Source organism: Callospermophilus lateralis, chromosome 3, assembly GCF_048772815.1.
Source record: "Callospermophilus lateralis isolate mCalLat2 chromosome 3, mCalLat2.hap1, whole genome shotgun sequence".
Classification (NCBI taxonomy): domain Eukaryota; kingdom Metazoa; phylum Chordata; class Mammalia; order Rodentia; family Sciuridae; genus Callospermophilus; species Callospermophilus lateralis.
In genome coordinates this window covers 28,978,619-29,000,646 of record NC_135307.1, presented here as the reverse complement: position 1 = coordinate 29,000,646, position 22,028 = coordinate 28,978,619, and the positions used below count along the sequence as shown (strand labels likewise).

Below are 22,028 nucleotides of genomic sequence, written 5' to 3'. Positions count from 1 at the left end.
TCGGGAGGCTGAGGCAGGAGAATCATAAGTTTAAGGCCAGCCTCAGCAATTTATGTAGTCAGTGGTATAGCACCCTTGGATTCAACCCTCAGTAAAAGAAAGAAGAAGTCCTCCTTCTCATCCTCCTTTCTGTCATTTTCCCCTACCCTAAAGAAAATCACTACACTGACATTTTATACCATAGATTACCTATTTTTGAACTTATTAATAGAGTTATACCATTTGTATTCCTTTGAATGTAGTGCCTTTTACTTGACATTGTATTATGAGATTCATCAATGTTGTATGTGGCAGTCTTGTTATTGTACAATATTCCATTGTATGAATGAATATTCCATAATTTGTTTATCCATTTTAGTATTGATGGTCATTGATGTTTTGGGTTATTATAAAAAATGCTGCCAAGTGTATTTAGAGCCGTATTTATTTCTTGAGGTGTGTGAATGTGTATACTTAATTTTTTGAATGTGGCATCTCACTTCACATGGTATTACTATGAGATTCATTCATGTTGTGTGTTGCGGTGTTTTGTTCATTCTCGTTCCTATATAATCTACAGTGTGACTATACCACAATTTGTTTAAAGGATTGGAATTGTTTGTAGGGTCTATACATGTTTTACATTGCTAGATGCTCTTCAACAGTTTCCCAAAGTGGTTGTTCAAGTTTACACTCTAGCAGTGTTTCAGTGTTCCAGCTTTTTTGCATTCTTGTCAGCACTTATTGTTGTTAAACTTTAAATTTTAGCAGTCTTGGTATATGTTTAGTGATATTTTTGATAATTAAATTAATATTTCCTTGATGACCAATGAATTTTTATTTCTTTCTATTTGGTTATTATTCAGTTGGATTTCCCGTGTATGAAATGCTGATTCAAGTCTCTTCCTCATTGTTCTATTGGGTTATCTGTTGTATTTCTTATGGATTTGTAGGAATTCTTTATATATGTTTTGGTATCAGTTCTTTATTCATTATATGTATTGCACATTTTTCATTCTGCAGCACTTTTTAACTTTCTTAACCCAAATTATACCAGAGAAATAGTTGTTACCACGTAACTAGGTCCCGTGGCCGCCCCCCTCGGCCTTTTTTTTTTTTTTCTTTTCACTTGTGATATTGGGATTGAATCCAGGGGCATCTAGCTTGCTAGGCAAGTGTTCTACAACTGAGCTGCATCCTTAGACCTCTGCTGTCTTTAAAAATATATAGTTTGCTCATAACATTTCAAGTTGGCAAATATTTTTTAAAACTTTTTTTAGTTGTAGATGGACACAATACCTTTATTTATTTATTTATTTTTATGTGGTGCTGAGGATCAAATCCAGTGCCTCACATATGCTAGGCAAGTGCTCTACCACTGAGCTACAACCCCAGCCCTTAAGTTTGAAAATATTTATAATATAGTTATCTGAGAACTCATATCTATAGATTTAACTTACAAATTTGACATCATTTTTAGAACCTAGAATACTGCTGTCTTTTTTTCATTTGTCTTTTGAGTCTAATAATTTTGAAGCAATTTCTCTCTGTTTTCTTCTATTATTATAACCAGGAAATGAAAAATCCAGAATTCTCATTGTGCTCAGTTAAGCCCAAAAGTAGGGCATAATATTTGGAGCAGTGCAAAGGTGATGACAAGTTTATTTCACTTTTGTTTCAACCTGTTAATTGATCCGTCTTTCATTTTTGTTGTCTCCTTATTTATTTATTTATTTACTGGTAAAGGGGATTGAACCCATGGGCACTGAGCTACATTCACAAGTCCTTTTACGTATTTTTTTTTTCAGAGAGAGAGAGAGAAATTTTTTAAAATATTTATTTATTTAGTTAGTTTTTCAGCAGACACAACATCTTTTGTTTGTATGTGGTGCTGAGGATCGAACCTGGGCCACACGCATGCCGGGCAAGCGCGCTACCGCTTGAGCCACATCCCCAGCCCCTTATTTATTTTTTTTAATTTGAGCTAAGATCTTGCTAAATTGTTGAGGCCTTCAACTTGTGATCCTGTCTCAGTCTCTTGAGTCACTGGAATTACAGGTGTACACCACTGCACCTGATCTTATTTTACTCTTTAAAAGCATGGTTAAGTGCAGTTGATGTGTAACAGCAGTATAAGTTTTGTTCTGTTTAAAAATATATATATTTTCTCTTTGTTCTTGGGTAGCCCTTTAGGGAAAGAAATGTCATGAAATATCAGTCTTTACAAATAGAACTGTTAAAAAATGTAAAAACTATAATTGGATCCAGTAAACCCTGATGAATTCTAAAAGTTAATGGTGTCTTTTGATTAATAGAAATTTTTGACTATAATAATCAAACTTATAAATATTTTCCTTTATATTATAGTTAGTGCTTTTAACTCCAATATCAGTTGTCATCTCTTCCCTCCTTCTTTGCATCATCTCTATCCTAAGTGTCCAAATGTGTTTATTTGTCCTTGTACCAGTTTCAAACTGTGCAAATTACTGTAGCTTTATAATAAATGTTGATATCTGTTAGTTTAAGTCCTTCAAGTCTTTGCTTTTAGATCATGGTTTGGCAATTTTTTTTCTGTAAAAAGTCAGGTGGTAAATATTTTTATGCTCTTTTTGGCCACATTTGGTCTTTGTCATATATCTATCTTTCTTTCTTTCTTTCTTTCTTTCTCTCTCTCTCTCTCTCTCACACACACACACACACACCACAAAGAACGTTTTAAAATTTTTTTAATATTTATTTTTTAGTTATAGGTGAACACAATATCTTTATTTATTTATTAATTTTTTTTAATGTGGTGCTGAGGATCGAACCCAGTGCCTCACACGTGGTAGGGGAGAGTTCTACCTCTGAGCCACAACTCCAGCCCCTTTAAATATGTTTTAAAGTTACTCTTAACTGCTTGCTTCATAGGCTGTAGTTTGCTAAATCTTGTTCTCCAGGGTCTTAATTATTCTCATTAGGATCAACTTGTCAGTTTTCAACCTGTTGGAATTTTGTATGGATACTGCATAGAATCTGCACAGAATCTGTTGACCATTTGAGGAAGATTTGACATCTTTATATCAAGGGTTCTGATCAGTTGAAACTACCTTTTGATTGGTTTCAGGATTAAAATTGTGGACCTTTCCCTTTCTATAGATTCTTATTACAATTTATAAGGTACTGTGAGCACTATAGTTTTTCTTCATGTTTCCATTTGTCATGACTGTTCCTGTTTGTAATAGTTACTCGTCTTTGAAAATTTTTATTTTGGGACCTTGGTTATGCATATTAGAAAGCAGATATTAATTTTACATGAAAACCAGTAGGGAAGAAATTTATAGAAAGTGATATCTTACAGTTCCCATGGTCTGTTGATTTCAGTGTTTATGAAAATAGTGTGATACAGACAATACTTTGTTATATACTTCTTTAGTTTATACTAGTTTATACTTCTTAAGTTTTTATACCCAATTTGGAGATTTTATACCAAGTTTTGAAATTTTTATGCCTGTGCACCTAGTTTTAGGTTTTCTGTTTTTTAACCATCTCTTTATTTTGATTTTTTTCCCCCCTGGGGATTTAACCCAGGACCTGGTGCATTCTAGGCAAGTGGTCTACCACTGAGTCGCATCGTCAGCCCTAGGATTTTTATTTTTTAGGGGTTTATGAAACAACTATATAAACAAAAATTTCAAAACATTTAAAACTTCAAATGTTTTACTCTAACCAATGTGCAATTTATTTACTCTTTTTACTTTTTCAAATACATGTTTTTTATGTTAGAATCAGTATTTCGGGGCTGGGGTTGTAGCTCAGTGGTGGAGCACTTGCCTATCATGTGTGAGGCACTGGGTCTAATTCTCAGCACTGCATATAAATAAATAAATAAAATAAAGGTCTATTGACAACTAAAAAAAATTTTAAAAATTAAAAGAAAGATAAGTATTTCGATGCACTGATGTAAAGATGACTTATTTTTATGTAAAATTTTAATGAGCTTGTCTTCATATATTTATTCCAAAGTTCTAAAGACAAATTATTTTATAAATGTCATTTCATAACATTTTTGAACTTTGAAAATTCAAAAATGCAATAGTGATAAATGTTTGCCATTTATATGTAGTGTTAAAAATATATTTCAAATGGATTGTACATTTTCCCTGTCCCCAAAATGAAAATAATATGACAACCTTGGGCTATTATATCATCAATTTTATCTGAAGACAAAGATCAAAGTATTTCACTTTATCAACCCTTCCACCATGTTCTCTTATTTGCATACCTTTAGTGCCTTCTTCCTTTGTCCTTTCCTCTCCTCTTTGCACATTTTCTTCTCTTTGTCTGGAATTCCCTTCCTGTCATTTTTTGCTCTGTTATCCCTATTTTTCCTCCCCCAACAGTAAAACTTCCTGAATTGTGTATTGGGACCCTTCAATAAATCAGACATTGGACACACTTTTGTTACCAAGACATACATGTCCCATATTAAATTCTGTTCTGATTATTGTTTTATTTGACTTACTCTTCTGTGAACTGTGAAATCCTTGAGGTTAGGTATGACTATTTCTAGTACTAGCACAGTACCTGACAGTAGGTGTTCAATAAATGTTGCTTTTGCTAAAATGTCAGCCATGGATAAAATTCTCAAGGAATTCACAATTTAGGGAGGTTGTTCATATTCAGAATCTGTAATATCAGGTAATATTTTTATAAGGTTTCTCACTGTCTCTTACATATTATGAAAGGTAGTCTATGTCTTATTAACCTAATAAAATTTTTATATAGAAATAAAATGTTGGGGCTGGGGTTGTGGCTCAGGTTGTGGTAGAGCGTTCACCTAGCGTGTGCGAGGCCATGGGTTCCATCCTCAGCACCACATATAAATAAAATAAAGATATTGTGTCCAACTACAACTAAAAGATGGATGTTAAAAAAAAATAAATAAAAATGTTGCACAATTTTAATGATCTAAGATACAATTTTTCTGGGTACTTTGAATTAATAAATATAACTTTAAGAAAAGGAACCAAACTATGAAAAACCATAAAACAGCCTACTTTTTTCTCTCTGTGAATATGTGTTCTCCACTGTTAGCATTGCGACTTTGACAAGTCACTGGTCAGTGCCTTTCTCCTTTGCCCTTGCTAGCTATATCAGGTCTTCATAACTTCGCATAGACTAGTTACCCTCGTGCTGCTTTCTCAGGCTCTGCAAATATTTTGTTTTTCATTTGCATTTTCATTTTTTAAAAATATATGACAGTAGAGTATATTTTGACATACAAACATAGAGTATCTTATTCCAATTAGGATCCCAGTCTTATGGTTGTAATCTATGGAACATTTTTTATTTCCCTTTCTATCTTTAATTTGGCTTCCTGCCTTACAGAGGAAATCAAGGATGGTGGCTCCAAATTTCTCCCTTCCTGTCCTTACTTTTACTTATTGTGCTCATCTTCTCTTTCTTTTTTCTCCCTCCCTCCCTCCCTCCCTTCCTTCCTTTGTGTGTGTGTGTGTGTGTGTGTGTGTGTGTGTTTAAGAGACGGTCTCGCTAAGTTGCTCAGGGCCTCATTAAATTGTTATCTTCTTTCTTATATTCTCAAAAGAGGCAGGACTTCTCCTGATAAGGGCTAACCTGTCTCTGTGTCCTTTAAAGAAATGTATTTTGTATTTTATCAAATACATATATACACATGATTTTTTGAAAATCCAGCAAAATGGCCATCTATTGCCCACATCACCTAGATGTCTTCCCAAATGGTATCCTCTTTTAATTTTGTTTTGTTTTTGTTTTTGTTGGAGATTAAACCCAGGGCCTCAGACATGCTAGTCAAGCACTCTACCACTAACCTATACTCCCAGACCCCTTTTTAAGTTCTTTAGCTATTCTTTAACAGTTTTAATTCTGAAGCTGTTCTTTCATTATCTTTCTGTCATTAAATAATATGCTGCTCCTTTCTTGAGTTATACATTTTAGATATTATGCATTTACTTCCTGTTCTGGTAGATGTGGTTTAGTTCTTACTCCAATTTCTTCAGCCCAATATATTTATAGCACTTTTTTTTGGCAAATCAATAATTTTTACATTACTTTGCGAATGTTATTTATTTTAGCACTAAGTAATGTACTGTGATTATATTTTCTTTGATGTAATAACTTTTTTTTAGAATTTCCAGTTCCCTTTCTTCTTTAAAATAATCTTCCATCCCTACTCCCAGAAGCACCAGCTTGGTTTTTCCTTGGATTTGTATGGAATGATCTCTTTTCCTAATGATCCCTTTGTCTTGGCTGGTTGGTTTGCTGTGCAGATCTGGCATATGGCTGTTACTGTATTTCCCTTGACTATTCTCTTGGATCAAATTCACTGATTATTGAATTTCTTGGCTTCCTGTTAGAATTTAGTGCCTCCTTTTCCTGGAGTACATATTTAAGTAACTTACTTAAGGAAGTGTGGGCAGGAGGTAAATTTTTTGAGTCCTCACATATCTGAAAGTATCTTTATTCTTGTATTTGTCTATTTATGTATGCCTTAGTTATATTTGACTAATATTGTGGAGATAGAATTTGTAGTTGAATATAACTCAGAGCTTCATTAAGATCATTGTTTTATTTTCTTCTATTATCTAGAGTAGTTATTATGTGGTTGATTCTTTTTCTGTTTTTTTTTCTTTTTTCTTTTTGTGACTTCCCCCCTCAACTGCCAGGAACTTTTTTTTAATCTCTGATATTCTGAAATTTCACTGTGGTTTTTTAGTTTTATTAATTCTATTGAGTACTCAAGTGTACTTGGCCCTTTCTAGAGACTAGAGTCCCTTAACTCTGGGAAATTTCCTTATGCTATTTCTTCATTAATTTTTCTTCTGTTTTCTGTATTTCCATTTCTGAAACTCCTCGTTATTAGTCTTATGGACCTGTTGAGTTGATTTTTTTTTGTCTCTTGTCTTTTGTTACGCTTTCTAAGGGACTTTAACTTCCTGTCATTTTATTGCATTGTTTTATTTTAAGAATTTAAAATATTTTTCTGTTTTTTTACAATCTTTAAGACTCTAAGGATACAGATTTGAGTGGATTTGTTTTCTTTTTTTTCTCTCCTGCTTTTTGTATTAATCTGTGATTTCTTCAGATCCATGTCCTATTTAATGTCTCTTTGGTTTCTTCTTCTCATTTTGAAGATGTGCTTCACATAAGTAGTGATCCTTGGTTGTATTTAAGAATAGAAGACACCTGAGAAACTGAGAGATCTGGGATGTCTCAGGGGCTTGTCAATTGTCAGGTTTTGCTTTATTTAGATGATAGGGCAAGGAACTATCTACTAATGAGAGGAGACTCTTAATAGAATTTAGAGACATTCAAGCTAGGAAAGGCTAGTTGTTTCTGAATATAGATTTTAATTTGCATATTTTCAGCCTCAAGGCTTACTCCTGTCTTTCTCCAGCATCCTTGGTATCTGAGAATCTTGACCCTCCTTGGGGTTCTGTGGTCAAGCCAGGCCCATTCTGATTTTATCCCCTTCTCTACCAGCACTCTAATTGCAGCTTCTTTCTGCACCATAAGTTACCACCCAGTTTTGTTCTTTGTCTTCCAGAATTTAAAAACAAGACTTATCTTTTTTTTTTTTTATTGTGGGCTTATATATGTATAAATTTTTTTTGATGGTTTTTGAAGTGTCACCTAGGCTAGAGTGAAATTCATTTCCCAGAATTCCCTTTCTTTTGTGTTTCTGATTCTGGTGGCCCATGGGGAGATTTTTGCTTCTGATTTGAAGCTTTTATTTCTTGATAACCAAAAATGCTCCAGTGGTTTCTCCAGAAGAAGACATAAGATCCCTTTTTTTGTCATTGGGTTGTTTTTCACTATTATGAATGAGTCACATTCTTTCTTTTATATTCTGTAACTTAAATATGGAGATATAAAGTTTATTAACATCTTATGTCAGATGATAAAGAAAAACACTAATGAACTAAAAATATTTGACAAACACAATGCATATATTTAAACACATTTATGTCACATTAAGGAAAAGATACCCGTAACTTATTTCTGTAGCTGGTCCTGTAGTTATAGCTGGTATTTATTACTACCTTCTTCTGCCACCCATTCCCTATTCCTTTTGCTCTTAGCAAGTACCTCAGCTGGTCCTGGATTTTGCCTTTGCTTTTTAAAAGATGAACACAATATCTTTATTTATTCATTTATTTATTTATAATGTGGTGCTGAAGATCAAACTCGGTGCCTCACACATGCCAGGCAAGTGCTATACCACTGAACTACAAAAAACCCAGCCCTGCCTTTACTGTTGAAAGGCCTGGGCTATTAGCAGTCCTGTCTAGATTAGGTTATGGTACTTTTCCATTGACTTTAATTACAGGACATGGAAATACTGAGAAGTATCCTCCAGGATTTCTTGCATTTCAGACATACTCCTCCCACCCTGGTGTGACTTCAAAAGTCAGGATCAGTCATTCCCAACCCTCACCCCCTTCTTTACCTGTTGATATAGAACTTCAAAGTAAAGTGGTGATTTCAGCTTTACATTGTCATGTTCCCTCGTGGAAGTATTTGTCCCTTGAGACCTTCAGGCCAGTAAAACCTAAAGTCAAGGAACTAAATCTTTTGCTGAAACAGAATTGATTGGTCTTCGGTTTCATTGTTGAAACTGAATTTTTTGGTCTTTATTAATTTCCCAGAACAACGAAATAAAAAACCTTTCCTAGTTCTCATTAAAGACATGAAAGGCATCAAGTTCTCTTTAGTCATCTAAGAAACCTTGGAATCATCCTAACTGCTTCCTTTTCCATGATGATTTTATTCCCACTCGTTACAAAAGCCTATCAGTTTTACCTTCTTTTACCTCACTTTTATCCCCTCCTCTTCATCCTTTTATTATTAGAATAGGTATTACCTTCTCTTGCCCAAATTGTTGAACATATCTTTAAACTTTTTCCCTCCTTTCACCTGTTCTTTTTCTGCTAAAGCAGTCTTTTAAGTAAGATCATATTTAAGTGGCTCTAATGCTTGTAAAGTAATTTCAAACTCCTTACCAGCCGAATTAATTCATCTGTCAGAACAGAGATCCATAGATAAGTTTAACAAGGTAGAAGTTATTTTCTCTCAGAATTTATACGATGGTTTAGTAACTGAGGTTCTTTTTGATTTGTTACTTCACTCCATCACTTATGGTGTTGCTCTTGTTTAAGTGCTCCAGGATGCTTCACTACCATGTCAGAGCCAGCATTAGAAAGGAAATGGTGAAGAGGAGGATGTGCCCTTCCCTTTATAGGGATAACCTAGAAGGATTTATAAATCATTTTCTTTCTCTGCCCTTTGGCCAGAGCTGGACTACAAGTTCTGGCTGCAAGAAAGGTTGGGAAAAGGAGTCTGTAGTCTGTGGACCTTTGTGTTCAGCTAAAAATGGGCTCTATTACCACAGAAAAAGAGGAAGTGGGTATTGGAGGATTACATGTAGTCTTTGTGACACAGGCCTTCCAAATCATCTTCTGGAGACTGATAGTTGCCTGCCTCTTTGCCTTATTTCATACTATGCCACCTTTCTACTCCTCCCTTTCCCAGCTTTCTTTATTCTTCTCTCCTTTTGCTTCAGCTATGCTAATGTATTTGCACTTCCAAACACGCTACACTGCTATATGCTTCTCTGCCTTCCCTTATATTGTTTCCTTAGCCTGAGATGCCGTTGTCAACTTGTTCCCCTCATCTCCAACACAGACTGATCTCAGAGAGTTTGTCTTCCAAGACTCATTTGAAGCATTTCCAATTTTAGAAATCTTTTATTGGACACACTCTTCTCTCCTGGATAGAATTGACCATTTTCTTCACTGTTGCCCTTTTTGTATGCAGGTGGACTTTAGTTATTATACCTTTTGACATTCATTTACACTAAAATTCCCTTTCCATCTGATCATAAATTCTTTGAGAACACAGATGACAATTATTCATAAATATTTATTCAATGAGTAAGTAGGTCCCTAGCAAAAACATCTCTGCCCAGACTTTTTATAAAATATCTTTATTTTGTTTATTTTTATGTGGTGCTGAGGATTGAACCCAGTGCCCCACATGTGCAAGGAAATTGCTCTGCCACTGAGCCTCAATCCCAGCCTTCTGCCCAGACTTTTTAAAATGTCAGATTATACTCTTAATATATGGCTGCTGTTTTTAAAAAGACTTTGTCTGTTAATCAAGATGTTAGTGTTAGCTCCAGCTATATTTATAATTGTGCTTTAGTTCCTTAAATTTTTTTAAGTCGTTCCTTAATTTTTTTTTTTAGTTGTAGATGGACATAATATCTTTATTTATTTTTTTATATGGTGCTGAGGATCAAACCCAGTGCCCCATGCATGTGAGGCAAGTGCTCAACCACTGAGCTACAACCCCAGTCCAGTTGTCCTTTAGTTTCTTGTTTTGTTTCATATTTAATTTTGTTCTTGTTGTTGTGCTTTTTTTTTTTTTTTTTTTAATTGTAGTGGGGATTGAACCCAGGGCCTTGCACATGCTAGGCCCCAGGGCCTTGCACATGCTAGGCAACTGCTCCAATAATGAGCTACATCCCCAGCCCTCATACTTGTTTTGTAGTTATACTTTAATTCAAAAAATTCTCTCAGTTAATATAGAACTTGTTAATTTTTTTCCATTTAAAATTAGTAAACTATTCCATCTACCCAGGGCACAGTATTTATAATTGCTTTTTTAGCGATTCATTAGATCAGTGACCTGCTGAAGGAGATATACTGAGATGAATTAGATAAAGCTGATGTGAATTCCAAAACCTTTCAAGACCTTCTGAACACTGCTACCATACTGGTTCTAAGATATAGGTGACATGGATTTGTTTGATGACTGAGAGTCATTGTCATAAATAAATTCTAAGGCAGAAGTGCCTTAAATATTCTTACATGGAGAATTTTTTTTTTTTTCTGCTTTACTGTCTTGAGTAATATCTTTTGTTTTACTTGTAGATTTGATGGTCCTCGAAGATTTGAGGATTTAGGGTCAAGGTGTGAAGGACCGAGACCCAAAGGGCCTCGTTTTGAAGGAAATCGCCCCGATGGGCCAAGACCCAGATATGAAGGTCACCCAGCAGAGGGCACTAAAAGCAAATGGGGAATGATTCCCCGGGGGCCAGCATCTCAATTTTATATTACCCCCAATACATCCCTAAGTCCTCGACAGAGTGGACCACAGTGGAAAGGCCCCAAACCAACTTTTGGACAGCAACATCAGCAGCAGCCTAAGTCACAAGCAGAACCTCTTTCAGGAAACAAAGAACCATTAGCAGACACCAGTAGTAACCAACAGAAGAATTTTAAAATGCAATCAGCTGCATTTTCCATTGCTGCAGATGTAAAGGATGCCAAGGCGGCTCAGTCAAATGAGAATCTAAGCGACTCTCAACAAGAGCCTCCTAAAAGTGAAGTCTCGGAAGGTGCAATAGAGCCTTCTAATTGGGACCAGAATTCTCAAAGTATGGAGACTCAAATGGACAAAGCCCAAGCTGTTTCTCAGCCTGTATCCCTTGCAAATAAACCTGTACCTACTCAATCTGCTTTTCCCTCAAAAGCAGGGGGCATGGAGGGAGGAGCAGCAGTAGGAACATCATCATCATTAACTGCAGATAATGATTTTAAATCTTTGGGTATTGGTCTGCCCCATTCAGAAAACAACCAAGATAAAGGGCTTCCTCGGCCAGATAACAGAGATAATAGATTAGAAGGCAACCGTGGAGGCAGCTCATCTTACAGAGGTCCTGGGCAAAGCAGAATGGAAGACACCCGGGACAAAGGACTAGTAAACAGAGGTCGTGGCCAGGCAATCAGTCGAGGACCAGGGTTGGTCAAGCAAGAAGACTTTCGTGATAAGATGATGGGTAGAAGAGAAGACAGTCGAGAGAAGATTTGCAGAGGAGAAGGCAGCCGGGACAGAGGGTTGGTAAGGCCAGGAAGCAGCCGTGAGAAAATGCCAGGTGGTCTGCAAGGCAGCCAGGATAGGGGTAGAGCTGGCAGCCGAGAAAGGGGCCCACTCCGGAGGGCTGGCAGTCAGGAGAGAGGACCCCCTCGAAGGGCTGGGAGTAGGGAGAGAGTACCACCCCGAAGAGCTGGGAGCAGGGAAAGGGGACCACCTCGAGGTCCTGGCAGTCGGGAAAGAGGACTGGGAAGACCAGATTTTGGTCGAGACAGAGGTCCTTTCAGACCAGACCCAGGAGATGGTGGAGAGAAGATGTATCCATATCACCGAGATGAGCCTCCTAGGGCTCCATGGAACCATGGAGAAGAAAGAGGGCATGAAGAGTTCCCATTAGATGGTAGAAATGCTCCAATGGAACGAGAAAGACTTGATGACTGGGATAGAGAGAGATACTGGAGAGAGTGTGAACGTGACTATCAAGATGATACACTAGATTCATACAGTAGAGAGGACAGGTTCTCAGCACCACCATCTCGGTCTCATGATGGAGATAGGCGAGGACCTTGGTGGGATGATTGGGAGAGAGATCAGGATATGGATGAGGACTACAGTAGGGAAATGGACAGGGACTTGGACAGGGATGTGGATCGGATTGGAAGACCCATGGATATATACGATAGAAATTTGGATAATGAGTGGGACAGAGATTATGGGAGACCACTGGAGGAACAAGAATCTCAGTTTCGTGAACGGGATATTCCATCTCTTCCACCTTTACCACCCCTCCCACCTCTTCCACCTTTGGATAGATATCGAGATGATAGATGGAGAGAAGAAAGAAATCGAGAACATGGGTATGACCGAGATTTTCGTGATAGGGGTGAGTTAAGGATTCGAGAATATCCAGAAAGAGGAGATACATGGCGGGAAAAGCGAGATTATGTTCCTGACAGAATGGACTGGGAAAGAGAACGGTTGTCAGACAGATGGTACCCATCTGATGTGGATAGACATTCCCCCATGGCCGAACATATGCCCTCCTCACACCATTCCTCTGAAATGATGGGGTCTGATGCAAACTTAGACTCTGACCAAGGCCTTGGAGGGGTAATGGTTCTCAGTCAGAGGCAGCACGAAATCATTTTGAAAGCTGCACAAGAACTGAAAATGCTTCGGTAAGTTCACTCCTTAAGATCATTTCTTTCAGTTGAAATCATTTTTCAGACTGCTCTTTTTAAGTGATATATTTGAATGGAATCATTTTACTTTAATTTCTTATCATACTTAGCATACTTTCAGTTTGTTTTTCTGGCCATCCACTGCTGTTTTAGGTTACTGTGGTTATTTAGGAACTGTGTTAATTATAGATGTATGCCCTGGGAAGTGCAACTTGATGGTTACTCTTGGCCTTTGTAGTTGGAGTTGCTGGCATGCCTTATCTGTGCATGTTTCAAGTGTTAAACTTCAACTTTTTAGGGCTTTGACTTTCACGGAGCTCATATGTAACCTCCACTTTTTTCAGTAGGTGGTTTGTTCTTTTTCATTAGATCTGATAGATTTCATATTTGCTAGTCTTTGATATAACTTTGGAGAGTGCTGTATTTTTCTTTGTTGAAGCTAGGAGTGGTTTACCTGGGGGTGTCTTTGAATTTGTCTAACTGTTGATACCTTCTTTTTGGGATGTTTTGTCTTCATTATAACTGGAAGCAGATTATTTCTACTTGAGGATCTTGTTTCTATATAAATAGATATTTTCTTCTTGAGATTGAGAGTAGAATTTGGATTTCTTGATTTATAATTAACTGTGTATAGGTATCTACATAGTACTTCCCATATAGTAGCAATAATAACAAAGCTAATTTTTATTGCATGTGTACCTTTGTTTCTAGAAACTGTACCAAGTCTCTGTGTTCAATAACTCATTTAATCCTTAAACCATCTATATCCTGAGGTAGGAATTTAGGAATCAGTTATGGATTGTAAGCTTTTTTAGCTCTTTTTTTTTTGAGAAAATAAATTAATGGTTAGCTTTTGATGGATTCTAATGTATTGTGTTTCTTTCATTTTTCTATTCTGGCCTACACTTGTGGATTATGCCAATTGAATTTATACCTGAAACCTTACGACTAGAAAAGTGTGATAAGACAAGATACTCTAGAAGAGGATAAAAGACCAGCTATGTCAGGCAGTAAAACAGTTTTCTCTGGTCAATAGATGATAAGTGTCAAAGACTTATTTTTCCTGGATTATTCATGAGGATGTGAAAGCATACTGTAGAACATTTAGTTATTCATTTTTATATTATAGGCATCTTTAATTGACACCTACTCTGTATTGGGTACTATGCTGATAATTTAATTCTCTTATTTCATATCCTTATATCTCAAAGGCCTACAAAGATAAGTATTATCATCCTCACTTCACAAATGGTACTAAGTTCCCTTGGCTTATAAGTGGCAGACTTAGAATTTGAACTTAGACTGTCTGATTCTAAAATCTGTGTTGTTTATGGAGCACACCAAACTGATTAGTGTTGCTCAGCTGCCAGGGTTTCTTTCCTCTCTTTTTTAAAATTTCTTTTTCATCCATTATTGCTTTGCATAAAAATGCTAGATAAGAAGTGCTGCTTCTTCACCATCCTTAACAACAAAAAAAAAAAACCTCTGTAGGCAATATAAATATAATTAAACAAAATATATTGAGTGTTGGATAAAAGTAGTCATTGTTGAATACAAGTAGGTTATGTTGTGTCTGTGTAAAATCAACAAATATTATAAGAAATATCTATGAGGCAGAAAATAATCTTATGTACTTTGTTTCCATTTGGATCACAATACTATACAGAACAGAAAATTGCAAAAGGTCTGAAAAGGTCATAGTGGATGTAACTCATGTTTAAAATGGGCATTATAAGGCAAAGTAAAAGGAATTAACCAAAGTTTAAAGAAGGGTTACATAATTGATATTTAAGAATATGAAGTGGGTTTTTTTTTTTTTTTTTTTTTTTTTTGGTTTTGTTTTCTGTTTCTTTTTTTCTTTTTTCTTTTTTTTTTTAAATCTCCAGTACTAGAGATAAAACCCAGGGACATTTTTATGACTGAGCTATATCCCCAGTCCTTTTTTGAAACAGGATCTTGCTGGGTTGCCCAGGCTGGCCTCAAACTTTGGATCCTTCTGCTACTGCCCCCAGAGTCACTGTGATTACAGGCATGCGCCACCATGCCTGGCCCAATGAAGAGTTGTTTTTAAAGGTGTAGACTGACAGTTGTTCTCACCATCTACAGCAAGAATTATAAACCATAATGCCCTGAAGAATCAGACAGGTGACAAATGAGTGAAAATGGGCTAAGTGAAAGTGGAGGGCCATAAGGATCATGGCGAGCTGCTTTATCTGACATTAGCAGCCACTAACTAGACACTCAGCTAGTTGTTGCAGTGTGGAAATATAGGCCTGCTGTTACCAGATCTCTCTAAAATTTGAATTAACTGTGAAATATTTGCTTTGTAAATAACAGCAACTAATTCAAATTTTAAAAACTGATGCAAAGCTGGAGTTGATGGTGCACACCTTTAATTCCATCTATTCTTGAGTCTGGGTCAGGAGGATTGCAAGTTCCAAGTTAGCCTGGGCAACTTAGTGAGACCCTAAAGGAATGTAGCTTAGTAGCAGAGTGCCTCTGGGTTCAATCCCTAATATCAGAAGAAAGGAAAAAAAAAAAAAAAACAAGCCAAGTTTTTTTTAAAAAATGACCTTTCTAGCTGGGTGTGGTGTGTGGTGACTCATGCCTATAATCCCAGCAACTCAGGAGGCTGAGGCAGGAGGATTGTAAGTTCAAAGCCAGCCTCAGGAATTTAGTGAGGCCCGAAGCAATTTAGCAAGACCCTATGTCAGAATAAAAAAGGGCTGGGGATACGGCTCAGTGGTTAAGCACCCCTGGGTTCAATTCCTGACACACACCCATACACAAAATTTTTCTAGAGTATTGAAAAAAATACTAGGAGAGTGTTTGGATAAAAGAAAAATGTGATGAGTAAATTATTAATAATTTATAGGTCTTACATGACTGATAAGTTAGCTATGTAAAGCAAGAGAACATTATCCCCGGCGTGCTGTATGGTTACTGTGTATAGGACAAAGTTTTTAGGTTTTTTTTTTCTCTCTCTCTCTTTAATTTAATATTAATCATAGTCATTTAGGAATGGTGTCAATGGACCTTATATACAATGGCAATTTTATTTGTTTATAGGGAACAGAAAGAACAGCTTCAAAAAATGAAAGACTTTGGTTCTGAGCCACAGCTGGCTGACCATCTACCACCCCAGGACTCAAGATTGCAGAATACATCAAGACCTGGGATGTATCCGGTATGGGAAAATATGTGCTCAGAAAGTGAAATAGTTTCTACATTGTGTGGATTTTTAAATTACAATAAGCATAAATTTCTGCTATAAAATTGCAAATTTGGGAAAAGTAAAAGCTTTGTTAATAGTATGGTCAAAAGTTGGCAGAACTGCTCCTTTTCCCCAGGTTTTGATAAGTAGAATAAATGTACCTAAACTGCATGGCTTCATGTTCACAGAATTATAGAATCTTTCTAATAATTTTGTTGTTGTTATTCAAATAGTCCATGTGAACCTTTTGGTGCTCCCTCTGCCTTTAAACTATTAGAAGGGATCAAGCATCATACCCTAGTACATTCAGGCAGTAGAGAAAAGGGGTTTATAATGAAGAGTTAAGTGATTAAGTTCTGCCTTTGTTTTATTTTGAAATTTTGGTTTTTATTATTTTCTTTAAGCCAGTGATTGACTTTAAAAATGTTGTTATGCAGATAATTTTGTAACAACATAATGAGGGAGAAAAATCTACTTTGAACCATTTTATCAAATTTGCTTTTTGTTTCTAAGTGTTCTCTTCCATCCTGGTCTAACATATAACGCTCATATACAGTTGTTGAAGCATCTGTGACTCCCATGATGTTGACTTCCCATTTCATATTTCTTGACTTTGGTATGCGTCCATGTGCCTGCAGTTTCTGTCTGCGGATGTGTCTCCTGTCAAACTCAGTATGTTCAAAATGAAGCTCATGATCATTCCCCATTAAGATGTTCCTTCTCCCATCTTTAGTCACCTTAAATCAAAATATGGGGACCAGTTAGAGTTCAGTGGTAGAGCACTTGCCTAGCATGTACAGAGCCCTGGGTTTGATCCCCAGCACCATAAGAAAATAAATCTGAAAGTCAACCTTATGTCTTTGCTTTGTCCTACTTGTCCATGTCCAGTCATATGGATCTAATATTCCATTTTCCACTTCCCTACAACCTCAGTTTTAGCCTTAATCTGTCTTCCCAAGAATATTTCAGAAACATTCTGATTCATCTCTCTCCATCTCATCCTCCAGTGTGCTATCAAGAGTGATTATTTTTTAAAGCAAATTTTGAGTTATAATTTGTACAAAATACCCATTTTAAGTCTATTGTTTGAGTTTTGATAGATTTATACAAAAGAGAAAAAAATTCCCATCACCCCAGAAAGTTCTCATGCCCTTGTGTTTGGGAATATGCTTACACTCCACTTCAAGCAGCACTAATATGACTTCTGGCCAGAATAGACATTTTAAAACATGAATCTCAGTATGTTGTACCCTGGCTTGAAAACTCTTCATATTTGCTTTGGGGATAAAATCTAGTCTTTCTCATGGCCTTTTATGTTCTTCCTGTGCTGGCCTGACCTCTGCTGACCATTGCTTGCTACTCCACCCACTTAGGCTTCAGTTTCCTTCCACTTGGAGCTACTTAATTTTGTAAATGTGCCAGACTCTTGTACTTCTCCATGTCTTTGCATGTCCATGTTGTTCTCTAAGCCTAGAGTATCTTTTCTTTCCTTTTTCCCAAGTAGCTAATTCTTGTTTCTTTCAGAATTCAATAATACTGTCTTTTCTTCCCCTTTTTATAAAGTGACTACCCTCATATCCTCTATCCCTATAACATCTTGTACTAGTCTCTGTCATAACCTTTATCATTTTGTTTAGTTTTTTTTTTTTTGTTTTTTTTTTTTTGTACTGGGGATTGAACCCAGGAGTGCTCTACCACTGAGATATATTCCCTGCCCTTCGTTACTTTATTTTGAGAAAGAATCTCACTAAGTTATGGAGGATGGCCTTGAACTTGTGGTCTTCCTGTGTCAGGCACCCAAGTTGTTGGGATTACTAACATTAGCCACTCTGCCAGGCTATTATTATATTTTGATTTTCTGTTTTTTTTCTCTTTCCTTCTAAACTGAGCTCACAGGATAAGAACTGAGGTACTGAACCCTGGGCCTCATGCATGCTAGGCAAGTGCTCTACCACTGGGCTATGTCCCCTTTTCTTTTTATTTTGAGACAAAATAAAAACTTGGTATCCTCCTGCCTCAGCCTTCCCAGTAGCCAGAATTACAGACTTGGGGTACCATGCCTAGCAAGAACTGTTATCTTTTATCTTTGCATGTCTTGGCAAATGGTAGAAGCTCTAGGTTAAAAAAAATCTGCATTTCTGCTTTGTTCTTTTAACATATCAAACATTTTTTCATATTGCTATATGCTGTGTTATTTTGGGAGCATAATAACTTGCTGAACTATTCCATCTATGTTGGACCTTTTTTCCTAATCTTCCGCTGTCATTAATACAACTTAAATGAATTTCTTTGTATCTAGTTGCTATATTGGGTAACTTAAGAATAATTTAAATACTTAAAGTCAGATAGGATATTTCAGTCAAAGAATAAAGACATTGTCATCTCCCTGCCCAAAATCAATTTGTTTCTTAACCATGCCTGTCTGCTATGCTCTGGTTGCATTCAAGTACACATGGTCTCATACATATTGATTAAAATTAAATATTGACGTGACCAAAAATAATAATCAATAGGACATTTCAAAAATTATTCCTATAATATATCTAAACAGCTCTCTTCAATAATTTTATAACATCTATACTATAGCTTTTGTAGCCTTGTAATCTTCTGCTATTTAATATTTTTGGTAGATTTAATAGTTTAATACAATGTTTTAATATGAATTTTTTGTAGAATTAGTAAATACATTTTCATAACAAAATTTAAAATGCCATATTCCAGTAAAAAGTTTCTTAGGTAATAGCCATTTGTCTTTAACTCCAGCTTGTAATGGCCTTCAGTTAATGTTCCTTACATATATGTGAATTTTGTTTTTTATTCAAAAAGTTTAGTTTTCAAGCACAGCCTACTCATGAATAAATATGTAAGTGATACATTTTATTGGTCCTTTGAGGTCTAAAATAGCTATGAGCAAAGAACAAACAAACCAGAAACAGTGAACTAAGATAAATGAGAGAAAGAAGTGTTCAAATTGGGCTTGCAAAGATTAAAATAAAATGTATTTGACAGTTGGGTTTCAGTGATGAGTAGAAAGGATCTGTCTGCCAAGAGGTGCTGCCTTCTCCTTTTTTTTTTTTTTTAATTAATTTTTATTGTAGGTTGTTCAAAACATTACATAGTTCTTGATATATCATATTTCACACTTTGATTCAAGTGGGATATGCGCTCCCATTTTTACCCCATATACAGATTGCAGAATCACATCAGTTGCACAACCATTGATTTACATATTGCCATTCTGGTGTCTGTTGTATTCTGCTGCCTTTCCTATCCTCTATCCTTTTTTTTAAAAAATATTTATTTTTTAGTTTTCGGCGGGCACAACATCTTTGTTTGTATGTGGTGCTGAGGATCGAACCCGGGCCTCACGCGTGCCAGGCGAGCGGCTACTGCTTGAGCCACATCCTCAGCCCCCCTGCCTTCTTCTTAATATGCATTTCTTTTGGCGTTTGGTGAAATGACTTTTTGAAAACAGAAGTAAACATGGCACACAACTGTGGCACTCCTTGGAGAGATTACTAAATGTCCCATATGATTTCTGAATTCTTTTTGTTTCCTGAAACTCATGTTCTGTAGCCTTGCTGTTGTCAGCCAGACAATTGAATGGAATAGAAGGAAGGTGTCTCCTAGAGTTTGTTTCTCTCACTGGAAATTCACTGTTTTTTTTGGAGGAGGTAGATCTCTAATTTGGTAAGATGGTTCATAGCTGAAGTTCTTAGTTAAGGGGTAAACATGAGAATTGCCCGTGGAGAATTTTCATTTTTAATATATTTATATTTTTAATTGACAAGTGGTAATTGTGTGCATTGTCTTCCCAGGCTCTGATTGTTTTTGTTTTAAGCTAATGACAGGGCCTTCCCATGGAATTTTAGTATGTTCAGGTGGACCTGGGACATTTGAAAGTAAGTAGGGTAAGGAGAAGAGAGAGAGAGTGTAGTTCATTTTAAGAAGGGGCAAATGGGCTGGGGTTGTGGCTCAGTGGTAGAGCGCCTGCCTCGCACATGTGAGGCACTTGCAAACCATTTTCCAAATGCCACTTTTGCCTGTCACTTATATCATCCCAGCATATATGACATTGTGATGAAATGGCCCAGGTTTTTGTACCTGTTGTGTAAGTACTAAATGTACCTTTACCTCTAGTAAACTGGGTTCGATCCTCAGCACCACAAAAAAATAAAATAAAGGTATTGTGTCCAACCACAACTTAAAAATAAATAAATATATGCATCGTGTCCATCTACAACTAAAACTATATTAAAAAAGGGGGGGGGGCAGTAGTGTTGAAGATAATTTTTTTCCTTTTTTAAAACAAATTTGTTGAAGTATAATTTACATACCTTTTAATTCACCCATTCAAATGTACAATTCAATGATATTTTAACTAAACTCACCAAGCAACTGTCACCATAATCCATTTTTAGAACATTTTGTCACTCCAATAAGATCCCTATGCCATTTATTCTTCATGAAGCAATGTTTAAATTAATTTTCATTTAAATTATAACACTCAGGATAAACATTCACAAAAAAATGAGTTTTTAAAAAATTATTCTCAAACTTGTAATCTTCTACTCAAAACACAAAGCTATGTCACCCATCATATTTCCCCTCCATAGTTTATATTATGTTGTTAAATATTAATTATTTGGGGTAATTTCAGACTGTCTTTATATTTGAACCATTTGTCCCTCTCTCTGAAATTTTCTACCAGCAATCAGTTTAATCTGCTTTGGAAGCTGCATTTGAATTTCCAGTGACTACCAAATGCCACTTTTGTCTATCACTTATATCATCGCAGCACATATGACACTGTGAAATGGCCCAGGTTTTTGTACTTGTTGTATAAGTACTAAGTGTACCTTTACCTGTAATAAAGCAGCATGCTTTTGATAATATCTGTTTCTCAGCTAGAAATACTAGCTAAAGGCCATACTGCTCTAAATAGGAACTGAGGAAATACTTTTCCTATTGACTCCACCCCTTTCTTGTTTAATCCTAGAGAAAACTAGAGTTTCAGATCTATTTCCTGTTTGAAACATTGCACATATGTTCCAGTAAGTTCATGTTGAAGGCAGATGCATAACACTAATGCCATTTATTCTTTACTACCACCCCCATCACCCCCCATCACCACCACCACCCCCACTCCCACTCTTAGGCAACTACTAGTTCACTTTCCTTTTTTTTTTTTTAAATTTTTGTTTTAGATGTTGATGAACCTTTATTTTATTCATTTATTTATATGTGGTGTTAAGAATCCAACCCAGTGCCTTACACATGCTAGACAAGCATTCTGCCACTGAACCACAACCCCAGCACTAAATATTTAATTTTTAGTTGTAGTTAGACACAATGCTTTTATTTTATTTATTTATATGTAGTGCTGAGGATCGAACCCAAGACCTTGCACATCCCAGGCAAGTGCTCTACCGCTGAGCCACAACATCAGCCCTTACTAGTTCACTTTCATCTCTAATTTTTTCTTTTCTGGGAAATATCAATGATATAGATCGTATACTATGTGGTCTTTTATGTCAGCTTCTTTTATTTATGTTTGTATTCAAGATTTATCCATGTCACAGTATGAATCAGTATTTTTTTTTTGTTGATGAACAATGTCCATTTTATGGATATTCCACATTTTTATCCATTCACTAATTGATGACCATTTAGACTGTTGTATAATGTTGCTGAGTATTTGTGTATATGTCTTTGAGTAGAGTTATATTTTTATTTTTCTTGGATAGATATGTAGA

At 36.0% G+C, this 22,028-nt stretch overlaps 1 protein-coding gene across 5 annotated transcripts in view; it reads left to right on the top strand.

Annotated features, from left to right (window-relative positions):
• Ylpm1 (YLP motif containing 1) overlaps window positions 1-22,028 on the top strand; it is a 73,171-nt gene that overhangs the window by 20,474 nt on the left and 30,669 nt on the right. For 4 of the 5 annotated variants that reach the window (XM_076849853.2, XM_076849855.2, XM_076849856.2 and 1 more), the window contains exons 5-6: window positions 10,935-13,055; window positions 16,128-16,245. In XM_076849853.2, the coding sequence (XP_076705968.1) occupies window positions 10,935-13,055; window positions 16,128-16,245 (2,239 nt within the window). The remainder of the gene's footprint in view (window positions 1-10,934; window positions 13,056-16,127; window positions 16,246-22,028) is intronic. The other variant, XM_076849857.2, reaches the window with a different exon arrangement.